The 23638-nt window shown below is 34.4% G+C and overlaps 1 protein-coding gene across 1 annotated transcript in view; it reads left to right on the forward strand.

Annotated features, from left to right (window-relative positions):
• LOC145693506 (protein takeout-like) overlaps nt 1-23103 on the forward strand; it is a 43992-nt gene extending 20889 nt beyond the window's left edge. Inside the window, exons 5-6 of the mRNA XM_081769573.1 lie at nt 2459-2611; nt 16629-23103. Coding sequence (XP_081625699.1) covers nt 2459-2611; nt 16629-16780 — 305 coding nt within the window. The 3' untranslated portion in view covers nt 16781-23103. The remainder of the gene's footprint in view (nt 1-2458; nt 2612-16628) is intronic.
• Nucleotides 23104-23638: the final 535 nt, after the last annotated feature.

The following is a 23638-nucleotide window of genomic DNA, read 5'->3' on the forward strand; positions in this document are numbered from 1 at the left end:
TATATTCATTATTTGTATTTAGTTTTTTCAGAGTTCTTGACTGAGAGGGTTTTCGATTGTGTTTTACCTCCTTATGCTACACCGACGTTATGAAAGATATGACCTATTATTAAATTCAGTCTAGCGGCTACAGCATTATTCCTGTTTATCCTTGGATCATGGTTCGTACCTCGTTTTTTTACAATAGATCGTCCTTTCAAACGGTGCTGTTCACATTTCCCTATCATGTCCCTGAGGCGAAAAATCTTGAGAGAAATTTGGATTTTTCTCTGTGTATTTTTACAAATTTTGAGCCCCTCTAGACCCTTCCTGTGTTAACGGAGAGATCTGAAAATTAACTGAAAAATACTAACTGGTGTACTAAATGTCTGTACAAAATTTTAAGCTTCTATCTTGAATAGTAAGGGCGGGAAAAAATATTTACCAATGATCTTAACAATGCTCCAGTTACCGTAAAAGACCCTGATCTCAGGTAAATATATATATATATATATTTTGAGAAATCCCTATCTTTCCTAGCGTCATGTTTTGTGCCTCATATTTTTTAGAATGAAACAATCTTTCAAACGTCTCCATTCACATGTCCCCCATTATGTTGGGGGAAAATTGCGAAAAAGGGATTTTTTAAAATTAAAATACCTATTCCTTTTCTTGAACTTTCTGATCCCTCTGAATCCCCTGTGTTAACGCCGAGATCTAGAAAAACATCTGATTCATACTACTCGGTAGACTGAATGTTTCTGCAAAATTTCAAGCTTCTAGGCACAAAAGTAAGTCCGCCATAAAATAAAAAATAGTCTAACCATTTTTTTTCAGGATCTCAGGTAAAAATTTCCTGAGACATCCTATTTAGCCTAGGATCATGGATTGTTCATCAATCTCTTCAGAGTAGAACTGTCTTTCAAACGGTACCACTCACATGTCCCCATCGTGCATCTGAGGCGGGAAAATCGTGAAGAAGTCGAATTTTTGGTTAAAATATCCCTTTTCTTTACCCTTTTGCCCCTCTGAACCCCCCTGTTTTAACGCAGAGATCAGAAAAAATCTGATATGTACACTCGGTAGTACTCGGTAAACTGAATGTTTGTGTAAAATTTCAATCTTCTAGGTGCAAAAGTAAGCTTGCCAAAAAAATAATAGAAAAACGTGTAACAATTTTTTAAAGTTATGACGTCATCACCTCCTATGTCTCGACGCACAAAAGCGTGAAACCATACGTAACGCGTTTTTCAATGCTTCTAGACTTGAAAAAATAAAAAAGCCGAAGTAAAAAGCTTTATTGGTTCCTTTTTAATCGAATAATGAAGACACTACGTTAGTGCCTAAAAATAGGTATTAGAAGTCCAAATTTTTAACGTGTGCTTGGAACCACGACCAGGACTTTCCTGTACAGTTGTGTTGGGCACAGAAACAAGTTATTCTGTTTTCAGGTATTAGGAAGACAGACCGAAATCGATCTTTGAAAACTTTCAAAAATAAATAAATAAATAAATAAAATCGATTCGGTTTCTCATCAAACTAGTTTTGGATTTCCAGAATTGGTACGCTTTTCTACCAACAACTGGTTTTGTTTCTAAATAATGTTCGCTTTTCTCTCAAAAACTTGTTTTTGCTTCTTCGTAACTTGGTAGGAAATTATTATCATAAGGACAAGAATAAATACCGGCTTCAGCGAAAATTACACGGTTATTTGAAGAAAATCTTAATTTCTATGAAAAATCGAAACAGGCTTGAAGAAAACTAAAACTCGTTTGGATGAGAAAGTGAGCTTTTTTTTTTTTTTTTTTTTATGAAACTGTTACCGGTTTTTAATTTAAGATGACTGATTTTGACCATCCCTGGCATAGACCATCACGAATAATCTCTCTCCGCTATATAGTGGAATGTTTTCACCTTTAGAGCTAGTTTTAAATAAATAAGTGACGAAAGAGGAAAGAAAATCGTGAACTTTGTCAAAGAAATATTCGAAGTTTTGACATTAAGACTCCTAAAATGGTAAAAAAAAAAAAAAACTGAAAAAGCACGTTTTTCAGTTTATTTTATTTTATTTTATTTATTTATTTATTTGACAATGTTGTCATCAACGATATCACGTAACTTCAGGTTATGCTAGGCTTCATGCAGTCTTCTATAAATATTCTGCCAAGTCAAGAACTTTGAATGTAATAAAAGGATGAAGTGCTTTAACATTTCCTCAAAGCGACAATGCCTTCCTCAGACAATACTTCCTTCTTTGAGAGTCTGAGAAGGACTTCATTCTAGTGTCGAAATGTTAGCAATTACGGGTATTTTATTGTTGTACCCGTAAGTCAAAAGAGCTTTGAGTCAATAGAGCTTACAGAGAAAAATGTTTGCGAAGTATGATGCTTTACAATTTTTTTTTCACACTTCTCTTGGACACTAAATTTGAATTTAATATTAGTTATCATATGTATGGTTTATTGCTTTTCTTTTTCAGCCGACGTGACAGCTGTATGGCTTATTTCTTACAACATTGTGGAAGTTAATGGAACTAGCTTCATACAAACTGATAATTTTGGTTTGGATATAATGCCAGCAGAGATTTACTACAATTTTGATAACTTATACGATGGAGAAGAAAATAAATTAGGTAAGACTCATATCAAATCATGAATTTATATCATAGTGCAAAGCTTGATGTCAAAACAAAAATTCAGCTTATTCGTCGTTCTGTTTTCACTGTGTACAAATAATTCCGAATTTTCTTAAGCCTCTCATTTCACGGAAAAAGCAATAGTGTTAATAATAATAATAATAATAATAATAATAATAATAATAATAATAATAATAATAATAATAATAATAATAATAATAATAAACAAAATAAACACATAAGGATAAAGGCACAACATGCAAAAATTGCGGCAATAACATTCTGTAATATTCTTAACGTCTAAGAAAAAAATGCTCAAAGATGAGACACATACCAATCGTTCGATCTTATTGAGCTAAACAAAATGGCATGCGCAAGGGCATATTCTCATGCGTAGATTTCGAGAAAATTGAAAAAGAAATTTTGCTCTAAAAATTGTATATATGTCATTCGTAGTCAACAATAACAGGCTTAATAACAAGCCAGTTATTAAAATGAAACTAATACTTAAAACATATCCCATCAGGTCTTCGTTATGACTTCAGCTGGAGGAGAACACTTACTGTGCTTAAACTATATAATAAAAATGAAAGCGATGTTGTACGTGATCGACTGAAGGCAAGATTGAAATAATTTTTTAATATAAGGGGTTTTCAGCTATCTCCCATCACCTATCACAAACTGTGGTTTTATCATAGTACCTTGATTAAACTGCATATTCTAAAGGAGGAATGGGAATGTAATTTATGCGAAAAATTCAGTATCTCACGTGCCCTCATGGAAGATGAAATTTGGTATATAAATTTTTCATTAAAAATAAATGGACCTGTGACTATTTTTGTTAAGGCGTTTTTTTCTCTTATTTACTACATTGTATTGTAGAATTACTTTCTATCTTTGGTTCAAGTTTCACCATTCTATGTGTCACTCCGAAGCTTCATAGAATGATGAAACTCGAACCACAGATAGAAAGTAATTCTACAATACAATGTAGTAAATAAGAGAAAAAAACTCCTGAACAAAAATAGTCACAGGTCCATTTATTTTTAATGAAAAATTTATATACCAAATTTCATCTTCCATATATACTCGCATATAACTTTTGTATGTCACATATACTGGCACAATTTACACTTTTCTAGCCAATAGTCAATCATCATTTTATGTTCCAAACAGCAATTTTATATGTACTTGCTTCTGTATTTATTACTATTTTATTTATTTATTTATTTATTCTTTAGCACTTTTTCTTCGACATGTGCATCAGCAATCCGAAACATTATAATACAATTAGGATAGTAGTGCATATAATTTTCTTTTGTGATTCTAGGAAATTGCAGAAATTATTGTAATTATTGTGTGAAACACTTCATATCAAATTGAAAATTATAACAGTGATTTTAATCTGTGACTATTGTTTAGAACGAATAGGGTTGAATGCAGTTAAGCTACCTAATTCTTTAGGTAGGTGGAGCGTGAAACCTATCCCATTAGCAATTTGTGTATTAGGAAAACGATTACTCTATAATTTAATATACAAGTTGCTGCTTGCAATTCTATGTCAGCTCATGTTTACGTACTTTTCACTTCTTATTTCCCAAATTACTCCTCTTGAATCTCAAAGAGTCACCTCAGAACTCAATTTACCTTTAACACAGGATTTATAATGAGTAAAAGTACGGAAGCCAAAGACTTAATAACGGCCATGCAGATTTTGGATGGTCTTCAACCTGTTCTTTGTGAAGTTTTGGTGTATCTTTGATACCAATGCCTCCTTCTTCTGTTGGGGGAATCCACGCACTCTGTTGCAGTTTCTGGGTATTTCAACTGAATTCAGTCATTAAAGTCCGGCTTATTAGTGTAAATTAATTTAAATCAGTGTCTGTCCATTTGATTAAGCCAAACAAATGTGTTATAATGGGTACTGCAAATATATTGATGGCTTTAATCTTTTAGTATTATTAAACTGTGTTCTTACTGTATCTCCTTAATTTTGACTGAAAACATATCTGCAATGTGCGTTTCATTGTGTCCGATGCTTCTAAAGTGTAGTATTCCTAAGTATTTGTAGTCTTTTCTTTCTTTTGAGTCTCTTCTTTTATGGTGTTCGTCAATTGGAAATCGTCCGATGTTTGTTAGTTTCCCTCTTAGCAAATATTTACATTTGTTGATTCCTAAATCCATACCGTTATCACGGCTAGAAACTCTAACTACTTCTACTAGTCTGTTTAGTTGGCTTGTGGAGTTAGCGTAGAGCTTTAGCTCATCCATATAAAACAGATAGTTGATTTTACAAGATTTGTTGTATGATCTACTCTTAAACCTGTCCTCGTTAATGACCCACATGCAGTATCGAAAGCTATGCAAAACTATAGGTCACTGAGAGAAGCGACTTTGAATATGCCTCTGTTTATCTTTATTTTTTAGATACTTATTGTTCTAATCATTGGAAAGATAAAGTTTTGTGGACCTTTGTTTCATATGTTGCTTCCAAGAATTCCATGATACTAGGATGCATTTTATACATGTATGTCACCTCTATTAGATTTGAGTGTGGAATTGAATCGAAGGCTTTTAGGTGATCTATAAATTATAAACTTTGGTGTTTTTCCTTGCATTTACCTTACTCAGTAGGCTTGTATCCATTATAATCTGAAACTTGCATCCCTTGCTGGTTCTGAAGATTTTTTTCTTTTTTTTTCCCTCCGTCTAATTCTATTCTTTCGCAAGCGATAGTATATTTTTTCCAGTCAATATTGATGTAAGTATTTGTACATTGTCGGAAAACATGCGATCACCCTGTAATTTGCAGGGTTCTTAGTGTGTCTATTGTTTAGTAGAAAAAATGTATTTCCGATTATTAGAAAGCTGTCTTTTGAAGGTCGGTCAAGATGAAGTTCCACATCGTCATTTAAAAAAATAATTTATACCAGAGTTTTGTACTAGTTTTGTACTGTTTTGTACCAACAATAAAAAGTTTTGTACCAGTCCAAAATGTCCCAAATTTTAGATTTTAGTGTGGAACTCCCACTTGACCTCTGAGTTCCACATACGCCAATTTGCATCAAGGTGGCCTCGTTATATAAAGAAAGTTTTGTACTGTTTTGTACCAACAATAAAAAGTTGTGCACCTGTCCCAAAATGTCCCAAATTCAAACTTCTAATTTCGAACACTAAGGTCACGTTGGAGTTCCACATAGCCCGATTTCTTTCAAAATCATCTCATTAGATAAAGAAAGTTTTGTACTGTTTTGTACTAACAATAAAAAGTGTTGTACCTGTCCCAAAAGTCCCAAAATTACATCTTCTAATGTGAAACGCCAACAGCCATCTCAGTTTTAAAAATAAGAATTTACAAATAAAAGTTGTACCAGAGTTTTGTACTAGTTTTGTACTGTTTTGTACCAACAACAATAAAAAGTTTTGTACCAGTCCCAAAATGTCCAAATTTTAGATTTTAGTGTGGAACTCCAACTTGACCTCTGAGTTCCACATGTGCCGATTAACATTAAAATGATGTCATTAGATAGAGAAAGTTTCGTACTGTTTTGTACCAACAATAAAACATTTTGTACCAGTCCCAAAATGTCCCAAATTCAAACTTCTAATTTGGAACGCATAAACAAATCTCAATCCCACACACACTAATTTCACTGAAAATACTGTCATTATATCAAGAACGTTTTGTACTCTTATCTAGTATCCAACAATTTTTTGTACCTGTCCCAAAATGTTCCAAATTGCATCACCAAATGCGGAACGCTAAGGTCAAGATGGTGTTCCACATACCCCCGATTTCTTTCAAAATAGTCTCATTAGATAAAGAAAGTTTTGTACTGTTTTGTACAAACAATAAAATGTTTTGTACTGTCCCAAAATGTCCCAAATTTCATGCTTTAATGTAGAATGCTAACAGTCATCTCAGCTTTCCCCGTAACAATTTACAAAAGAATAGACTAGAGTTTTGTACTAGTTTTGTTCCGTTTTGTACCAACAATAAAAAAGATTTGTACCTGTCCCAAATCTTAAATTTTACTGTGGAACTCCAACTTGACCTCTGAGTTCCACACGTGCCGGTTTGCATCGAAGTGCTGTCATTAGATAGAGAAAGTTTTGTACTGTTTTGTACTAACAATAAAACATTTTGTACCTGTCCCAAAATGTCCCAAATTCAAATTTCTACTTTGAAACGCATAAACAAATCTCAGTCCCACACACACTAATTTCACTGAAAATACTCTCATTATATCAGGAATTTTTGGTACTGTCATCTAGTATTTATAAAGGTTTGTACCTGTCCCAAAATGTCGCAAATTTCATCTTCTAATGTGAAACACCAACGGCCATCTTAGTTTTCAAAATAAGAATTTACAAATAAAACTAGTACCAAAGTTTTGTACTAGTTTTGTACTGTTCTGTAACAACAATAAAAAGTTTTGTACCTGTCCCAAAATATCCTAAATTTTAGATTTTAGTGCGGAACTCCAATTCGACCTCTGAATTCTACATGTGCCGATTTACATTAAAGTGATGTTAAAAGATAGAGAAGGTTTTGTACTGTTTTGTACCAATAATAAAAAGTTTTGTACCAGTCCCAAAATGTCCCAAATTCAAACTTCTAATTTGGAACGCATAAACAAATCTCAGTTTCACACACACGAATTTCACTGAAAATACTCTCATTATATCAAGAACGTTTAGTACTCTTTCCCAGCATCTAGAAAACGTTTTGTGCCTTTCCCAAAATGTCACAATTTGCATCTTCTAATGCGGAACGCTAAGGTCAAGATTGAATTCCACATACGCCGATTTCTTTCAAAGTGGTGGCATTAGATAAAGAGAAAATTTTACTCTTTTGTTCCGGTCCCAAAATGTTCCAAGTTTCATCCTCTAATGTGGAACGCCAACATTACAACCTAGGGACTTTAATGTGTAATTACAATTTATGGGCCGCGTCCCGTGAGGGGGGCGTGAAAATCTCATGGAGGCGCGAGCTTCCAACAGAATTAACTACCTTCGAAGTTAAAATATTAGGAATATTATATCAAAGGCTTTTAAAATTAAATATCATACAAAAACTATTAATAATTGTGGTTTCTATAAGAACAAAGCGGTAAACTATAATCTGTTCTGCACTACAATAGTATGCAGATATCTTGCTGAGAATAAATAATAAATAAATAAATGAAAATATAAATATTATTATTATTAGATGAAAGTCCGTTCTTTACACGAGAATAAGTATTTAAAAGGAATATTTGAATACTCTTCCCTTCTTTACAATATCTATTTTTAAAAAATGAAATAAAAATGAATCAAAGTGAGTCGATAAAAACCGTGAAAATTAAGTTCAAAAATTCGATTCAAACATTTCCTGACCAGTCAGTTAATGAATAGAAAATTGGAAATTAAAACGAATTATAAATAAACCCACAACACCCTTTAGAAGCTGAACGTAGGAAACGCTGGGGCACGTAGCCACGTTTTTAAGTGAAAGTTTATGCACCAAATTTCATGTCCTTGAATGGAAGATCGACGTATGTTTTAAATCCTCCTCGCCCTTAAAATACGTATTCTAGTTAAATTGACATGTAAAAACCTGGCTCAAAGCCGGCTATGTTCTAAACTTTAATCAAAAGAATTCACTCATTCTCCATGGTAACGTGACAGTCGATGTCATTCCTATATACTGAGAAAAATGTAGAAGTTAACAAAATTAGAAGTATTTGTACTAGTAGAAAATTTTTATTGGTAGTACAAAACAGTAAAAACATTTCTTTAACTAATGAGACTATTTTGAAAGAAATCGGGATACTTGAACTCCAATTTGATCTTAGCGTTCCACATTAGAAAATGGATTTGGTACATTTTGGGACATGTAGAAAACCTTTTTAGATGCTAGAAAAAGAGCACAAAATAAATCTCTAATCTTAATATAATGAGACTATTTTGAGTGGAATTGGTGTGTGTGGGACTGAGATTTGTTTATGCGTTCCAAATTAGAAGTTTGAATTTAGAACATTTTGGGACTGCTACTAAACTTATAATTGTTGGTACAAAACAGTACAAAACTTTCTTTATCTAATCCGACTATTGTAAAGAAATCGGGGAATGAGCAACTCCATCTTCACTTTAGCGTTCCGCATTAGATGATGCAATTTGGGACATTTTCGGACTGGTATCAATCTTTTTATTGTTGGTACAAAAGAGTACAAAACTACTACAAAACTTTAGTATGATTTTTTCTTTGTAAAATATTAAGTGCAAAACTTAGATGTCTGGCGTTCTACATTAAAAAATGAAATTTGGGACATGGACATTTTAGAACTGGTAAAAAACTTTATTTTTAATACAAAACAGTATAAAACTAGTACAAAATTCTAGTATATATATATATATATATATATATATATATATATATATTGTTACGTGGAAAACTGAGATGATTGTTGGCGTTCTCCATTAAAATTTAAAATTTGGAACATTTTGAGAGAGGTACAAAACATTTTATTGTTGGTACAAACCCAGTACAAAACTCTAGTGTAATTTTTTTGTAAATTATTACGTAAACCTGAGTTGACTGTTGGCGTTCTACATTAAAAGATGAAATTTGGAACATTTTGGGACAGGTAGAAAACCTTTTATTGTTTGTACAAAAGAGTACAAAACTTTCTTTATCTAATGAGACTATTTTGAAAAAAAAATCGGGGTATGTAAAACTCCATTTTGACCTTAGCGTTCCGCATTAGGTGTTGAAATTTGGAACATTTTGGGACAGGTACAAACATTTTTGGATACTAGATAAGAGTACAAAACGTTCTTGATATAATGACAGTATTTTCAGTAAATTTGGTGTATGTGGGACTAAGATTTGTTTATGCGTTCCAAATTAGAAGTTTGAATTTGGGACATTTTGGAACTGGTACAAAATTCTTTATTGTTGGTACAAAACAGTACAAAACTAGTACAAAACTCTGGTATAAATTATTTTTGTAAATGGCAATGTGGAACTCCATCTTGACTGGCCTGTAAAAAATGTGATTGTTGTATACAGCAATGCTGCTGTGAAGCGTTGTGAATTGTTTGTACGAGAAGTTCTAAATATAATCAGGGCTTGGGGATTTCCAGTTTCGTGATTTTCCAATTGCTTGTTTGACACCTGTTTCTCTTATGTAAAATTATTCCACATCTAGAATTGATTGAGATCTGATTACTACTTTTTTAAGAGTACTACTTTTGGTGTCGTGTACTCGAGTTTGTTCCCAGATCTTAGAGCAGTAACTTCTGATTTCATTAGACATTCGCTGTTTTGCTTCTGTGTTTCTGGTAGAACTATTCTGGGTTTTGTTAAAAATCACTATTCTGTTTCTTTTTAATAGTCGTTTTCTTATATCTGAGGAAACTTCATGTATAGTGGTGGAATCAGTTATGTTGTCTATTTCTAACAGTTTTATTATGGTTCAAGATTTTTCTTCAGATTGATTGATTTGATTTCCTTATAGTGTTGTGTTACCTGGCCGATTTTTGTCCTTCATCAATCTATTCGTTTTTTCAAGCTGAGTTTTTATTTGAGTCAGGGGCGTCATTTCAGACTTCGCTTCAAGAGCACCACCGACATAAGACTTTTACGTTTTATACTAGTACATTAGTAGACAACCGATTAAAGTATATGTATTCCTCAAACTCTTGGGGAGGGGGGGGAATTTTCTCCTCCTGCCCCCTAAATGAAGCCCCTGATTTGGGTATTGTATGTGATTGTGTTTCTTTCGTATTTGTCCGATTGTTCTTCTCGGACTTTTCTGAATTTTTCTTTATCTGCGCTATGTTCATCACTGTAACTGCAGCACAGCAAGTAATATGGTGAAATTGTTCTACATTTTACATTCATTAGTGTATTTCGGTATGATCTTAGTGTTTACGTGGTGAATAGATTTCTTGAATCTCTCGCTAATGCCTTTTGGTTTCCTTAGTGATACCATTTTTGCTCATGTATATATATATATATATATATATATATATATATATATATATATATATATATATATATATATATATATATATATATATATATATATATATATATATTTGCTGTAAAAGGCACGCAGAATTCTACTTGGATGTCCTTTATAAATTTGGTATCTTGTATTTCCCTTGCTGCTGTTTACTTGAACTGTGAGTTTGCGTCTCCTATCTTCGAGTTGTTAGGTATCGTTAATCTTACGCTATGTGAATTACTTTCTTCAACACTTTCGCATTTGATTTCCGCATTTGATTCGCATTTGATTTGCTTCGAATTCAGTGTACGGTTTCCACATGAAGCTCTAGTTTTCACGTTTCATGTAGCTTTGGCACTGAACGGGACATTAAATTCTAAATCATCTAATCAATCAGTCCAGTGCCCACTAATTCAGCAGTATTTAATTCGTATTCTTTGAAACAAAACACATCAAGTATCAAATTTCGTGCTATTACGAATAGAATGTTTAAAAACGTGGTTTAGAAATGTTACCAAGGGCGCCGATTTCTCTGTAAATTGAAGGGGGGGGGGGGCATTCGGATGCGGAAGGTATATATGTGAGGATTTTAAGACAAATTGCATTCAAATTATGCCAAATATTGTATATTCATAAATACAATAAGGGGGCCTACATGAATTTTGGGGTGGGGCAGTCCTCCCAGGATCGGCACCCTTGAATGTTACATTCGCTGTATTTCTTTCATCTCTCTTAGTGTGTGGATTTCGTAAAATTATTTTCACTCCCTTAGAGCGTGTATTTCGTAAGATTCTCTTTAATAAAAACTACTCTAGGGTATCACCGTGCAAAAATAGTAAATAGTATCAGTGAAACAGTTTACCTGCTATGCTCTGTCAAACAAACGCGGGTATGAATGAAACGTTATGAAAACTCGTAGCATTTTAATGTCCTGTTAATAATATATGGATCAAGGAGCAAAATTTTATTGGACAAGATATCAAAATTAGAATTCTTCTTTTCTCAATTATCAAAAGTTTCTGCACACTCCGCTTATTATTTACTACGAGCTTCACTCTCACTTCCAAGATTACTGTATTTCCTCCGTTGCTCCTCTTCTTGACAGGATGATAAACTACTTGACAAATTCGACCACACTCTTAGAACAGGACTGGAATCCATTCTAAACTGTTCTTTGAAAGACAGTTCATGGTTACAAGCTTCCTTACCAGTGGAGAATGGAGGCCTTGGGATTCGTCGAGCCATGGATATCGCCATACCTTCTTTCCTCGCATCATTCTATGGCTCACGAGAACTAATTGGATCTCTTCTCCAACAGGAGGTTGACTTAGACTCGATTCGAGATGTACAAGAATGCATCGATAAATGGACTAGTCTGGTTGGAATGGATCCCCCACCTAACGACAAAAGACATGTTCAGTTTGTTTGGGATGAACCTATAGTCAAGCTTCGTTTATCTTCACTCCTATCATCAACTAATAACCCAGATGACAAAGCCAGGCTGTTAGCTGTCTCCTCCTCCAAAAACGGAGCATGGCTTCAAGCCCTACCTTCTCACACACTCGGCCTACACCTTTCTAATCAGAGCTTTCGTATTGCAACAGCTCTGCGCTTAGGTGCTAATATTTGTGAGCCTCAATTTTGTCCTGCTTGCAACGCATATGTTGATAATAAAGGATTACATGGTCTTTCATGTAAAAAAAAAAAAAAAAAAAAAAAGTGCGGGTAGACAATCTCGACATCATATTGTAAACGACATTATTAGTAGAGCCCTCGTTTCAGCGGGAGTTCCTTCAATAAAAGAACCAAATGGTGTTGCCGCTCTGATGGTAAAAGGCCTGATGGCATGACCTTGGTACCGTGGAAAAATGGAAAAGCACTAGTCTGGGATTTCACATGTTCCGATACGTTTGCTCCTTCCAACTTACCCCATTCTTCAATTCAGGCAGGTCTCGTCGCCGCTCACAGAGAATCAGACAGAAGACTAAAATACTCAAATCTATTGGACAAATATTGATTTGTAACAGTAGCAATAGAAACCAGTGGGTCTTAGGGTCACGAAGGATCTAATTTCATTAATTAAGTTGGTCATCGAATAGCAATCAAAACTGGTGACCCCCGAGCTACTGCATTCCTTTTCCAACGTATCAGCATCGCCATCCAGTGCGGGAATGTGTCAACGATCTTAGGCACATTACTTCCTGGTAAATAACTGGACGAGATTTTTCTTCTATAACACACAATAAGACGGAAGTAGAGACATCCTAAGAGGCTAACAACCACTTTGACTATGTTCATGAAGAATGTTTTGAATCCAGTTTGGATAAATATAAATTCTTGGAAGTCATGTCTAATACCGGTAAATTTGGTAGTGGTAGCAACATTATCTACAGATTTTACTTTGTTACTCAAAATCGTTAAAGACCCGAAGGATATTGTTGTCAAGCTGTCCTATGTTTATTTTGGAACAAATATGATGGCTACAGATAATCTATGTTTAGATGTGCTTATAAGGAAGAAATCCTATAATCATTAATGTTTTTTAAAGTTACGAAACAATAATGCATTTACTTATATCAGAAATTGCGATCTTGAAAGAGTGTGAAGTAATGGCTTTGCAATGTATTTGAAAGATTTCATTAACAGTACTTTTGCAGATACTAATAAATGTTGATGACAAAAAGAAATATTTGATACTATTTTAGATGTTGTTTAAATTTCTCAGAACTTGTAGAAAGGTTACTTGTTAATTCTTATTACGAGATGTGAGATACAATCTTACTTTTATTTAAATATAGTCAAAAATAAAAATTTCAATTTTTCTGCCATCTATTCGGTGCTTCATTAATGATAGGTATCACAAGAGTGTTATTTATTACCCAAAACAAAGAAACAAAAACAAGTGCTAAATGAAGCACTCAGAAATTGAAGTTCCGAAGTCATTATTACTAGATTTTAAAGGAGCGCGCTTTGAAGTTCATAGAACTGTGTTAAAATACCAAGATATGAACACTGAACTGAAATTTCGTATTCTGGTTCGTTTCCATAGGTGTGATGTTGTGTTACAATACCAGCTGTGTATAAGATAAGGAGAACTTTTGTGACAAAACTTTGAAATCTTGACAACTTGTCTTATAAAACGCGTGAAAAATCGGCAAGTCAATGTACTTAATAACTTTTGACCTCACTGTTAACACAGATGCCACAATAAAGAATAGATAAGTAATACGAGTCATAGCTACGAGCTTTGTTTCTAAGATCCTCTTGTACATTCACTCTACATTATCATCAGTAGTACAACCATTGTGTTGTAAAATGTAGTCCCTTCTGGCAGAGACATGTTTTAGCAGCATATGTACATCATCACATTTCTCTTTCTTTACCGGCCGCAACTGATCTGAGGTCTAAGGAGCACCGTCATATGCATTTTGAAAGATTTGCAATCGCACCCCGCGTTTCAGAAACGACTATGGACGAAAAAGAGTTGAAGACGTTATGTGACGAACTTCTGGTACGCACCTCATTTCAAACGTACATAACAAATTCCAGTAAAGTCAGGAACACTTTGCATAAGAGTGTCATTAAGGGTCGCTTTGAAATCAAAGACGTCAACAACTCGAGTGCCATCATGTTCCCCATTATCAGTGAGTTGTTTTTTTGACATACCCAAAATCAATGGGATTTTTCCGTAGAGTTTGTGTGATCAGTTTAAACCATGTGGAAGGGACGAGCACTTGATGTGTTGATCGCTTCTTGTTTTTAATATGCCCAAAAATTCTGTCGGGGAAGTATAAATAAATGCGCAAGATGCATCCAAAACCCAAACATATATCTGTTCTTCTCTTGTGCTGCACAATTATCCATAAAAACATGTCCTAACTGTCAGACACCTTATCATCAATATACCATTTCATACAGCTCATAACTTCATTTAGTGTTTTGCCACTAAATGTTTCCGAGTTCATGAATATTGTCGCATTATTTGAAGCCACATCGCGTACACCAAAACTGTGCAACCACAGTTGTCTTTTATAGTATTCTTTCCCAATATTAATTACAGGGAGAGGAAGATCTTTCTGATAATCAAAACAAATGCCCTGTATGGAGGAGGTCCTTCTTCCTCTCGCTTCCCTCACCTCCCTTAAGTAGGTACAAAAATGTTCGGCTTTTTGATAATGCACTGGCTCCTCCAAAACGACAAGTCTGCATGAACAGCCTTGCATTGTGCATCCATTTTCATGCAGTCATCACAAATATATTTTCTTGGTTTATCAAATTTTTAAATGAAAATCATGTTGAAATACGTCATTAAATAACTAGTATTTCACATCGTGACGCAACTCTGGATGTTGCTCTATAAAATCTTTATGCAAGTGAGCGACAATGAGTTCGGCAGGTATACATTGGACACTCTGCGATTTAGCGCGGCAGTAATGACTTTCCCTTGTTGGAATGTTTGCAATGACATTGCGAACATTTTGGCGTACATACTAATGCTTTTTATATCCCAGCGGATGCTTCTCTGTCATCAGTTGGTGAATAACCCAAACACAAACTTTCCGATCCGGTCCTCCTCGGTTTAATCCATGCAGCGTATGAGATGCCTTCATACACACTTTAACTTGCACATCATACATACTTTCTCGCTTCTTAGCATCTGGCTTGACGAATCTTGACAGGCTTTTGCAGAAGGCACTCCTGAGGACTGCTCGTGAGTGTTGCTCTTAACTGCCCAGTTCATTGAAGTAGGTAAACGTCCTGTCTTTCTGATCCTCAGAGAACTTCTTTGCACATCCACACCTACGTTAGAAGTCTTGACTTTGCACACGAGGGCTCACAACGTTCCCTTTGTACCCTATGCACCCTTTGCCAGCTATTTTCAAATCTTGCACACATTACGTTTCCATTTTTCCGGAGCTCTCCGTTTCTTCCTTCCATGGGAGTGTTCATTTCACCAGATGTTGCTTTTGACAGTCCAGCAGGCCCTGGTGTCAGATTATACATGGTATAAATTCCACAGGATCTACACTTGCAGCTGATGCGGAAGGTGCACCCTCACAATCGCTGTCGCTGCTACTTGTTGCTTATAATTCCTTTACAGCGCCGTAACTTAGATTTTTTCTGGGGGCAAACATTAATATTTGAGCTCCCTAGAAAAAGTTGTTTGGGGCCCTCCCGCAAAATTCAAAGATGGGCCCCTTCTTCCCATATTTCTCTTACTCTTTGTAAGCCTGGAGTCTGTAGGTCCTCGGCACGCCCCTGGCCCTTTCCATACATGGCAAATTAATTAAGAGGCTCAAATCTCAAAGCCATACGAATAAATATTATTTCTAGGGCCCCTATAGACATTTTTACTGAAATGGATCAACGACGAAGTTTTGTTTTACTTACTTTTTGTATGCTGTTTTCTTTATGTAATGTAGAGAAACTCTTTGGTGCTTCATTTATAATTTCATCTTCGTATATGGAGCAAAAAACTTTTGTCTTAAAGTGCCCCCCCCTCCTCGAAGGGGAAGGAGCTTTTCTGGAGAGCAGTTGCCCCCTGTCTCCCAGAAGTTACAGCCCTGCTCCTTTACATATTTGCAGTCGCCAGAAGGGGTATATTCAGAGCCACTATCTTCAGATAAACATTGACCTGTGACATCGTCATTCGAATCTTTCTCGACGTCAGCTATTTTTTCACTATTCAGCAAGCCCTCTGGCGGCAAAGCAGCAGCGCCACTTATTGAGCAGATGCGGAACGAATTTGACTTAACAACATCTGCCCCCAAATATGGACGTAACAACTTCTCTTTCGAAACTCACATTTCCTTCCCAAGGGCAGAGGTATGTCATTTGAACGTCGTTCGATTCGTTTAATATTTAATACTAGTGTAGACCTGTATTGCAGGATATTTCTCATGCACTTAACGTTTCTTCCCGAACTTGACTTAAAACTTCTGATTCTGAGTGCGTCAATTTATTTAATTTTTAATTTAAAAGAAAACTAATTACGTATTTCTTCTTACTTTTCTTTGCAGCTGATGCTCTGAATATGTTTGCCAATGAAAATGCCCATGAAATCCTCTTTGACATCAAACCAAAACTTATACAAGCTTTAGGAAGAATATACGGGCACATTGCAGATCAAATTTTCAAGAACTTTCCTCAAGATGTTTTACTACCAGATTAAAACCAGCATCTTGAAAAATATAATAGTTGAGATCATCGCAGAAAATAGAAATAAAATAGTTCATTAACTGGCTGATATATGCCATGTTAACTTTGAATGATCTGGTTATTTACTAAGATAGATTCTTTCGTTTAAAGAAAGATTATATACAATTTGAGTTTTATGAACTCTAGATTAGAAATGTTTTAAAATTATACACAAAGAATTATAATTAAAAAAGTATGTACTCTTGTTTGTTCGAGGAGTGTTCAGAAAGTAAGGTTACGAAGCCTGTAGTAAAACGTGTATATATATATTTCATACAGCCAACAGATAGTACATACATTAGGTAATTTTTCAACATAGTCGGTATCGATTGAGGTACTTATCATATCGTGGGATGAGGCTGAAGATTCCCTACTGGTAAAAATATTGTTGTTGCGTGTTCAGCCACGTTGTGACGAAGTGTTTCACCTCCTTCTCTGACGAGAAGTGACGACCTCTAAGGTGCTCCTTCAAGTGCAGGAACAGGTGAAAGTCGCTTGGAGCGAGGTCCTGGCTGTAGGGAGGGTGGTCAATGATGTCCCATCGAAATTGCTTCAACAACGTGGTAGTCTTCTGGGGTGTATATGGGCGCGCGTTGTCGTCAAGGAAGACGACGCCGTCGGTGAGAAGTCCTGGCCGTATGCTGCAGATTGTTTTGCCCAATCGTGTCAAGATCACAGTATTTCAGCCGCAGTTACATGTTTCACCCACAGGAATCTAGTAAGTGAGCGAACTTCTTCGCGAGACCAGTTTTTCCAACAAGTCACCATTTGTGTTTGCCTACGACTTGCGCCGTAAGCGGCGTAAAACTCTACGCAGTTGCCAAGTCCATGTATTAAAATTACCGCTTACTCCTCGTTTCACCATAACAGTCGAAACTCCAGAAATACCGGCATTGTAACCTTAGTTTCTGAACCTCCTTCATATGAACTGACATTCAAGTAACAGAAAATAAGCATAAATGTGATATAGATTTAGTTTCTTTAGGTAAAAGTAAGAAACTTGGTGTATATATACTATAGACTTTTCTTGCAGTTGTGAGCAGTCGTAACGCTTGAAGAAAGTTACATTGCAAAAGATTTAAAATCTAATGCTACTACCTATGGAAAGAAAGCTTCACACAGCTTCAGAAAGCTGTGTACAATTATTACGTTACGTAAGCTTTCCTTCATTTTATACTACTTTCTGAAGATGTACATTTTCAGAAGATATTACGTTTTCAGCGCTGTGACTTATCTTAAGATATGCTACTGGTTGCAAGCATATTTACCAATTTTTGTGCTAAAATTGAAAACGAAACATACATGTTTAATTCTGAGTAAGGCGAAAAACGTTTAGTTGTTGCAAATAACATATGGAAAAGGAAACTCTCTGTGCTGTAAATAAAGCAATATGTAATATTGTGAGTTCAATGTTCAAATAGTTTTTTTTTTTCTACAATAACTTTTCGAAACGGTCCATCCAAGTTTAGTTCACTTTTGTTTGACACATTAAGAACCTAATTTTCCATTGAATCAGGATGCTGTATTCTAATTGGCCAATTATTTCGGAGAATTACACGTTTGATATATTCGTGTAGACGGCAAGATTTGCGAAGTAATTTCGTTATTTGAACAGACTATAACAGTATTGTTTAAGATACTCCTTTACGTAAAAGTGAGTGCAGTCTGATACATACAAGTACTTTAAGTCGTTTTGTGTTGATAAACAATGCTGTAGCTGCTAATCTGCAGTAGTTCTTCTGTAATAAAGAAATAACTTTGAACACTAAAGAATATTTCGAAATACAATAATGTTAATACACCTACACTTTAGGCGTTTTCTTTACAAAATGTTAACACTTTACAAATATATAATAGGCTTTCTTAACCTAATATATTATCACAAGCCCTCACTTATCACATCCTCTTCCCAGCAACCCACATAAGTAATTTCCACTTTCTAATAAGCTTTATAATTATTGTTGCTGATTTAAACGATTCCGTTTTTTTTTTTTTTTTTTTGTTTAATATTTTTGGCTATATCCTAACTATACATAAAACTACATGGTCTAAAGGAGGAGGAATTTCAGCATATTATTTAAATGGGTCTTTTATTGGACCTATGATCTCATGTTTTAGGTACTTGAAATTAGGATAAGAAACTTAAAATTCTCTATGCTTGTACGCTATCATTATCGTTACCTAAGTAAATGAGTAAAAATAAATATTTCCAACTTTAGAGTGGTTTTATGGGGAACTGAAAAATCTTTCCCCATGTTAAATATAAGGGACACCTTTTACACCCCAAAATTATTGAGCACCTCCTGTAGGATTACAATGATGAAATTTGACATGATTGTAGTTTTTCTGGACTAACCTACAGGAAAATTGCCAAAACTGAATATTTTTAATTTTTTAGGGGTCTAAAGGGGGATGAAGGAATCCTCATGTTATTTAAATAGTCGTTTTCTTGGGATACAAAATCGTATCTTTTAAATAGTTGAAATAGGAAAATAAACTTAAAATTCGGTAGAGTTGTGGGTTTAAGAGATGCGAGACCCTAGACCAAGCAAACGCAGGGGGTGTGGGGGCGAAGCCCTCAGCTGGGCAAATTCTGGAAATATGAAGAGCAATAGTACAAAATTCACTGTTGATGCAAAGGGTGATACGTAAGAGATAAGAGGCCGTAATCCGAGCAAACGCGGGGTCTGGAGGCGGAGTCCCCAGCTAGCCAAAGACTAGTTTCATAACATATGTAGAAATATAAATATATCTATGAATATTAGAAATTCAAAGTACCCATTAAAAAACTATATTTCCAGTAATAGATTCTAATTATATTTATCTCTTTCACCACTCTTAGCTAACAACATGCATTCCTTTCGTGACACTCTAGGAATACCTACCTTCAGGTTGAGTAATAATTTATTTAGTATTAGTCCGAATTACTTTCTGTGACATTTTCTTTTCTGGCGTTTCCATTTGCTTTTCAAATCACAAGAACCACTTCAACAATTGTAAATAATAACAGAACAGTCTAGATACAAACTTTCATTGCTTGTATATACATCGTGGCAATCCTGTAAAGTAACACAGAAAACCATTTGTATTTCTCCTCGCAACACCTTCTACATCCAATAACAGCACGTACCGCAACGTACAACAGTAGCAATTTTTAATCATTTATTTATTTATTATTATTATTATTAAATTTGTGACTCTACACTCACCATCAAAATACACACATTCGATTTGCATCAATAACTTAGGAATAAATCTACCAATTGAATTTTTGTCTTTATTAGCCATTTGAGTCCAATAATATTCTCTGTCTGTTTGTCCAAAAAAAAAAAAAAAAAGAAAAAAAAGAAAAAGAAAGAAAAAAGAAAAGAAAAGAAAAAGGCGTGCTTTGAGTCAATTTTTCTTATTATGACAGTCTTTGCACAAATGCTGTAGGAAACTCATCCGTATGGAAATCGGTAACTGAAAATAGGTTAATGAATGCCAAAACTAAACTGATTGTTAATGTTAACATCATAAGAAAGTTTAGAATACATAATATTATACAGAAGTCTTTGTACGTTGTAAATACTTTCTGTTTAAATATTTGAGTAGTTACTGTTTTGGATGCTATACTTACGTAGGCCTACCAGAATAAATAAAATGCTATGTTCCTAACCTATGAAAAGAGGGTGTATAAGAAAGACAGTTGTAGTTTGCTAGGAACTATGCAATTTAGCTTATGGCTAGGCTAATTTTATAACAATTCTTGTTGTTATTCTGGTATCCCGTATAGGGTTATAAATGAAATGCGATAGACTTAGTAGCTATGTCCGCTACGGCGCTGGCATTGTTAAAAGATAGAATTAAAATTAAGATAGAATTAAGGCATTCTTTAGCGCGTGAAATAGCAGGTACACTTTAATCACAAAATTTGGTTTCATCAGACTTTTAGGCAATTGCCATTTCAGAACAAGAGTGTAATCATAAAAGGAAGAAACGAATAGTTGTTTGGAAGAATTTTTCTTGACTAAACAATAAGTGAAGAAACTTCATGGTGAGACACTATTGATTTTTCAAATATCTTCATTATCTCGTATTTACATGTTTTTATGATTTTCAAGTGTTATTTTCTTATCAAACTTACCGTACTCAGGGCTGTCTTAATGTACCTAGGTACAGGCAAGATCGTCAATTTGCCCGGGGACCAGACGTGCGTAGGAAGCCCCTCCCTCCCCCACACAAGTTGAATTACTTATAAAAGTTAGTTGTAGGGGTCTCAGTACACTGGTTTGCTCAGAGTATTAAAATGATGCACTGACCGTGCTGCATAAACAGACTCGGTACCACAATTTTAAATTCAATCGAATAAGAAGAAAGAAAAACTGCATACGAAACGCCAAACAAGGAAGTTAAACAGTATGTGAAGTTAAACAGTATACTGAACGTTCTGTCCTTGCAGTAGCTAGAGAGAGAAAGAAGCCAGTAGAATATGACTGAACAAATTTTATCGAGAACTGTAACGTATTAAATCTTCTGCGGTATGGCAGCTTATTGAAGAGGAAACCATTATTTCCGAATCGTGAAACTGAGTAAATCAGATTGGACCGCCACGTAAAATTCAAGATAAAAAAAAATTGAAATATCAAAAAGTGAACGAACGCCAAACTCTACAAAAGAGAAAGAAGTAGGGATACTCTGTACCGCGGAGTTCCCTCTTTGCTAGATCCTTGTGCCAATACTAAGTATATTCAGATAACAGTTCAACTTCCGTTTTCATTTTTTTTTTAACGGATTAGCGTCTGCTTCTTCAAAGATTGCATGCATAGAAGTGACCGAGTACACATATTATACACACCTGAAAATTTAAGAAATGTCAATCAGTACTGATTGATTCTTTAATACTTTACTATCCAAAATTCTGTATGTTGAATATGACATTATTTTAAGGAGTGTAAACGAGCATCAATTCTCAAAATAATATTTGTTTTGACCATAATTTTGTCTACAATAAACACAGAAGGAAAACAAGTGTTTGTTTAGCACCTCAAATCATCTGTTCGCCGCTAAGCAAATGTTTACTGTGATTTGCATTAATTCGTTCACTGATTGAAACCCTTTGTAAATCACAGAACAATATGTTATATCATCAATTCCGTATAATATTTCTTAGTGTTAAATGAAATCTGTAATGTTCCTTCATGGTCATAGCTAAACGTATGTATTTTCGGCTCGAGATACCCGGCTCGAGATTTGATACCACATTAAGCTATATTTCCGTCTCGCATATTCTTAATAGTGAAAAGCGACGTTAGTCTCAAAAGAAACCAATCATTAAGGTCGGAATCAAAACCAAAAAGAACAGAGTTTTGAGAGATTATTTATCTAAAATATCAAAACCTTTCGTGAAGATAGCTGAAAGTGGTTTAAGATATCGTTTTACCCACTATATTTACTTGAAAATTTTGGAGAAGATGATTATAGTCACAACTTGTATGTGATGTAGTTGCTAGTAATATTCTTGATCGTGTGTCATGACTGTCTTTTATCAACATCCGGTTACATGCTAGCACTTCCCCTATGCGTATAAATTACTAAGAAGGGTAACGAAATGTAACATCACAGATTTAGCTACAGGTTTACTGATCATTGAATGGAATTCTAGTTAATACACGGTTACCACTTGATACCTGACGAAGCAATCTCTATAGTTCGAATACAGTTCTAAAACACGGCTATGTACATTGGCAGTATTTCGCTTACAATTTCTCCATCTTCTTAGCTAAGTCGCGTTTGTGTATTTGTGTGTGTGTTCATAAGGAACTAAATGAGTGTTGACCAACGGATGATTCTTGGTGATAACCAATTTTTAACGGTTTCTAATACCTTCATGATATTCGCTTACATTCTGTAATTTTCAACCAACCAATTTTCATCAGTAAAAAAAACAACCAAGCTGACATCTAGTTTTCAACTTAACCACCAAAAAACAGACATTAGTCATACGGTGAATATTGATTGGTTGAATTCAATGAAATTCACCGAAAAAGCATCCAAACTTAATACCTAGTTTTCAATTTAACTACAATAAAGTAAATGTTAGTCATACGGTGAACATTGGTTGGTTGAATTCAACGAAATTAGCAACCATATACTGTTATTTAATTGAAAGTGATAATTCGTTGGTTGAAACCAACGGCTTTGAATATCATAAAATGTAAAAGTTGTTTTAAGCACAAAAAATCAAGTGTACCACAAAACAACGCGGGGCCGACCATTTTGATTACTTGTGTTAGATCACTGATATATATATATATATATATATATATATATATATATATATATATATATATATATATATATATATATATATATATATATAAACTTCGACAGCTCAAAAAAAACAACACTAAAACAGGTTCGCAAACTAATGTTCAGTAAGTTTTTCTATTTCGTATATTTGCTTGTTCTTGTAACTTCAACTGGGTATTCTATATAATTTATATTTGTCAATTTTTAAATATTTTAACATACAAAGTATTCAGCAAAAATTCATTAAACCACACTTCCAGGGAATACAAATGTTTATTTACTTAAAAAAGAACGTTGAAACTGTAAATATGCTTGGCTTTATGTAGATGTTACAAAGGATTGAAATTTGAAGGAATATTTATTTCCAAAATATTGACGTTTCATGCGGGTATTTAGTATAGTAAATATAGTTTATGGTTTAGTATTAATTCTGTAAATAGTATTTACCATGTAGTGCAGTAAATTAACATAAGAGTACCATTCTTAAAAGAGATGATTTAATACGATGATTTTATCCAAACATACTGTATACTTGCATAAA

This window comes from Thermobia domestica, chromosome 8 (assembly GCF_964235325.1).
Source record: "Thermobia domestica chromosome 8, izTheDome1.hap1.1, whole genome shotgun sequence".
In the NCBI taxonomy this organism is placed as follows: domain Eukaryota; kingdom Metazoa; phylum Arthropoda; class Insecta; order Zygentoma; family Lepismatidae; genus Thermobia; species Thermobia domestica.